At 47.5% G+C, this 5,000-nt stretch overlaps 1 protein-coding gene across 1 annotated transcript in view; it reads left to right on the top strand.

Moving 5' to 3' along the window:
- Positions 1-3,345, top strand: part of LOC143027538 (uncharacterized) — a 7,853-nt gene extending 4,508 nt beyond the window's left edge. The window contains exons 5-6 of the mRNA XM_076188835.1: positions 1-2,703; positions 3,094-3,345. The exon at positions 1-2,703 is cut by the window's left edge and continues 1,587 nt beyond it. Coding sequence (XP_076044950.1) covers positions 1-2,703; positions 3,094-3,345 — 2,955 coding nt within the window. The remainder of the gene's footprint in view (positions 2,704-3,093) is intronic.
- The last annotated feature ends 1,655 nt before the right edge of the window (positions 3,346-5,000 follow it).

The following is a 5,000-nucleotide window of genomic DNA, read 5'->3' as shown; positions in this document are numbered from 1 at the left end:
AAACCAGCCCGAACCTACAACGCCCCTAAACCGGCACCTACATACAGCGCTCCTGCAAAACCAGCCCCAACCTACAACGCTCCTAAACCGGCACCTACATACAGTGCTCCTGCAAAACCAGCACCAACCTACAACGCCCCTAAACCGGCACCTACATACAGCGCTCCTGCAAAACCAGCACCAACCTACAACGCCCCTAAACCGGCACCTACATACAGTGCTCCTGCAAAACCAGCCCCATCCTACAACGCTCCTAAACCGGCACCTACATACAGCGCTCCTGCAAAACCAGCTCCAACCTACAACGCCCCTAAACCGGCACCTACATACAGCGCTCCTGCAAAACCAGCACCAACCTACAACGCCCCTAAACCGGCACCTACATACAGCGCTCCTGCAAAACCAGCACCAACCTACAACGCTCCTAAACCGGCACCTACATACAGCGCTCCTGCAAAACCAGCACCAACCTACAACGCCCCTAAACCGGCACCTACATACAGCGCTCCTGCAAAACCAGCCCCAGCCTACAACGCTCCTAAACCGGCACCTACATACAGCGCTCCTGCAAAACCAGCCCCAACCTACAACGCCCCTAAACCGGCACCTACATACAGCGCTCCTGCAAAACCAGCTCCAACCTACAACGCTCCTAAACCGGCACCTACATACAGCGCTCCTGCAAAACCAGCCCCAACCTACAACGCCCCTAAAACGGCACCTACATACAACGCTCCTGTAAAACCAGCCCCAACCTACAACGCCCCTAAACCGGCACCTACATACAGCGCTCCTGCAAATGCAGCCCCAACCTACAACGCCCCTATACCGGCACCTACATACAGCGCTCCTGCAAAACCAGCTCCAACCTACGACGCCCCTAAACCGGCACCTACATACAGCGCTCCTGCAAAACCAGTCCCAACCTACAACGCCCCTAAACCGACACCTTCATACAGCGCTCCTGCAAAACCAGCTCCAACCTACAACGCCCCTAAACCGGCACCTACATACAGCGCTCCTGCAAAACCAGCACCAACCTACAACGCCCCTAAACCGGCACCTACATACAGCGCTCCTGCAAAACCAGCACCAACCTACAATGCTCCTAAACCGGCTCCTACATACAGTGCTCCTGCAAAACCAGCCCCAACCTACGACGCTCCTAAACCGGCACCTACATACAGTGCTCCTGTAAAACCAGACCCAACCTACAATGCTCCTAAACCAGCTCCTACATACAGCGCTCCTGCAAAACCAGCCCTAACCTACAACGCTCCTAAACCGACACTTACATATAGCGCTCCTGCAAGACCAGCACCAACCTACGACGCCCCTAAACCGACACCTACATACAGCGCTCCTGCAAAACCAGCACCAACCTACAACGCCCCTAAACCGGCACCTACATACAGCACTCCTGCAAAACCAGCCCCAACCTACAACGCTCCTAAACCGGCACCTACATACAGCGCTCCTGCAAAACCAGCTCCAACCTACAACGCCCCTAAACCGGCACCTACATACAGCGCTCCTGCAAAACCAGCCCCAACCTACAACGCCCCTAAACCGGCACCTTCATACAGCGCTCCTGCAAAACCAGCACCAACCTACAACGCTCCTAAACCGGCACCTACATACAGCGCTCCTGCAAAACCAGCTCCAACTTACAACGCCCCTAAACCGGCACCTACATACAGCGCTCCTGCAAAACCAGCTCCAACCTACAACGCTCCTAAACCGGCACCTACATACAGCGCTCCTGTAAAACCAGCCCCAACCTACAACGCCCCTAAACCGGCACCTACATACAGCGCTCCTGCAAAACCAGCCCCAGCCCCAACCTACAACGCCCCTAAACCGGCACCTACATACAGCGCTCCTGCAAAACCAGCCCCAACCTATAACGCCCCTAAACCGGCACCTACATACAGCGCTCCTGCAAAACCAGCTCCAACCTACAACGCCCCTAAACCGGCACCTACATACAGCGCTCCTGCAAAACCAGCTCCAACCTACAACGCCCTTAAACCGGCACCTACATACAGCGCTCCTGCAAAACCAGCCCCAACCTACAACGCTCCTAAAGTGGCACCTACATACAGCGCTCCTGCAAAACCAGCCCCAACCTACAACGCCCCTAAACCGGCACCTACATACAGCGCTCCTGCAAAACCAGCTCCAACCTACAACGCCCCTAAACCGGCACCTACATACAGCGCTCCTGCAAAACCAGCTCCAAACTACAACGCCCCTAAACCGGCACCTACATACAGCGCTCCTGCAAAACCAGCACCAACCTACAACGCCCCTAAACCGGCACCTACATACAGCGCTCCTGCAACACCAGCACCAACCTACAACGCCCCTAAACCGGCACCTACATACAGCGCTCCTGTAAAACCAGACCCAACCTACAACGCTCCTTCGCCGGCGACAACGCACGTTGCCCCTACGTCAGCACCGACATACAGAGCACCAACACAGTCTCCTTCTTACGACACCCCTAAACCAGGTCCTACATACAACACCCCAAAATCGGCTCCTACTAAGAGTGCACAGACAATACCTGCAGCCATTTATGACACCCCTGACCGTGCAAGCCCCTCAGAGGGTTACAAGCCAGCTTCGCCAGCAGCTTCCTATGACAACAGCAGTCCCGCAACCGCCCCTCCCAAGTACGCTACACCTGAGCAACTTCCCGTAAGTCGTAACACTTTTTTTTGTCATATATATCATCTTTCTCTCCCTTACCCGTAATTTCTTTTGACTATGTGGGTAAGAAAGTCTCCTCTATAGCAGGTTGAATGCGGTGTAATTCAAAATACATTCTGTGCCTCAAAGCATTTAAAAGCAACTTTGACAAAAGTTGATCTTTGGTAATCATTATGACTACAGTCATTGCACTTTCTCTAAAACCATTCACAGTCACTACATTTACATATAGAGACAAATTCTGTTCAGACCCTTTATTTTTCATTTGTTTGCCATAACCCTGTCAAAGTCTTATACAAATATGTATAGTGCCGATATCTATGTTCTTATCATTATCATATAGATACTGTAGTAATATATCTTGTTCTCCTACATAAGGGAATGCCCTACGACTTCTCATACGCTGTACGAGATGAAAACACTGGAAACAACTTCAGTCACACGGAGAGTTCCGACGGCGAATTCACCCAGGGGGAATACAGAGTCCTTCTTCCCGACGGCAGAACGCAAACTGTCAAGTTCATCTCCGATCTCATCAATGGCTACAGAGCGGAAGTGACTTACAGCGGCACCGCCACTTATCCGTCACCAGTTCCGCCTGCTGCTGCTGAGGCGGCGGCATATGCATAGGGCATCAGAAACCCTCTCAGCTTTCTTCAGCCCTTTCGTCTTCTTAGAAATATACGTCTTTGGAACAGGTTTCTGACAAGAGTTCTACAAGGAGCGTTTATTTTTTTTAAGTTCATTTGTTGTTTGTTCTACAAGTCATTCTCACTCTCTTATGTTTCGTGCGTCTCTATTAGGTGTAGCATTACCTTCAACACCAGCAGTACGAGTCTCGCAAATTACTTATATTCAAACAGAACAAAACCTTCTTCTTCGAAAATACTTCTAAAGGATATGTTCTTTGAGACCTTAGTTCATGGCAGTTTCCCAGTTACCAAACAAGTTCATTTTGTAATGCTTGAAGTTCCACAACTTGAACATGACGTGATATCAACCTAAGAGAATTTGTTTCCTACAGGAAGAGGGCAAATTTCATTCTCTGCTTGTCACCTGTGGATCTGTACAATACAGTAGACTGTCGCAAAATTGCTAAGCTTCTGAGATGTACTAGTTTATATACGTTCCCAAGTTCAGCGTAAATAGATGAGACAACCCACGTGGCCTACTGACTGGTGTCTTGTAAGATTTTCCATCCAGTTTACTTTTGTAGGTCTGTATCACGAAATGTGGCAGGGTTAGCAAACACAAATTCCGTGAAAACGACTACATTTCACCATTTCGAAAACTTCACGTCGATTTCTGATTTTGCATTACTTACAATCAGTCATGTAAAATTTAAGAAAACCTATGTTTTTCTTAGCCAATTAGAAATACAGATATTTGATAATTCGCAGTTTGCAGTGTACGACATGCAATCTTTCCAAGATAGCAATGAGGCTGCATTTTTTCATAATTTGACTGTTGACCAAAATATTTATGTGCCCTAAAACAAAACCTTGAATTTCAAGGCGCAAGGATATATACCACATCATTTATCGCTATTGTTGATATGTATTATTGTTTTTCAGTCATACTGAGCCATCTTGTTGTCAAATGCTCGTTATACCAAATGCTTTTTAACATCCAGTAGATACCTACCTACCTACCTACCTACCTACATATATACATGAACATATACATTTATATATACATGCGATATATATATATATATATATATATGTATATATATAAATATATACATATATGTGTATGTATATACACATATATACATGTATATACACACTTATATATATATATATATATATATAGAGAGAGAGAGAGAGAGACTGGAGGAAGTGGATATTTTTAGATACTTGGATGCGAATGTGGCAGGAAAGGGAGGACTGGAGGCGGAGGTAGAATGTAGATTAAGAGAAGCGAGTAAATGCCTTGGTGAATTAAAAAGTGTAAAGAGAAATAGACATTTGGGAATGGATACTTAGAGGAGATTTTATGAAGGAATGATTGGGCCGACAGCACTGTATGCGGCAGAAACATGGAACATAGGAGAGGAAGAGAGTAGGAGTTTGAATGTGTTTGAGATGAGGTGTATGAGAAGTATGATAGGGGTTACTAGGCTGGATTGAGTGAGAAATGAGGAGGTGAGGAGGAGAACGGGGGTGGAAATAGGGTGGATGAAAGAGTATTAGGATGGTCTGGACACATGGAAAGAATGAGTGAAGAAAGACTAGTAGAAGAGGTGTGGAAGGCAGATGTGGAAGAATTGAGCATGAGGGGTC

The sequence above is a fragment of the Oratosquilla oratoria genome, chromosome 1 (genome assembly GCF_046742065.1).
Source record: "Oratosquilla oratoria isolate Oo_2021 chromosome 1, ASM4674206v1, whole genome shotgun sequence".
Lineage (NCBI taxonomy): Eukaryota > Metazoa > Arthropoda > Malacostraca > Stomatopoda > Squillidae > Oratosquilla > Oratosquilla oratoria.
This window is presented reverse-complemented; position numbering and strand designations above follow the sequence as displayed.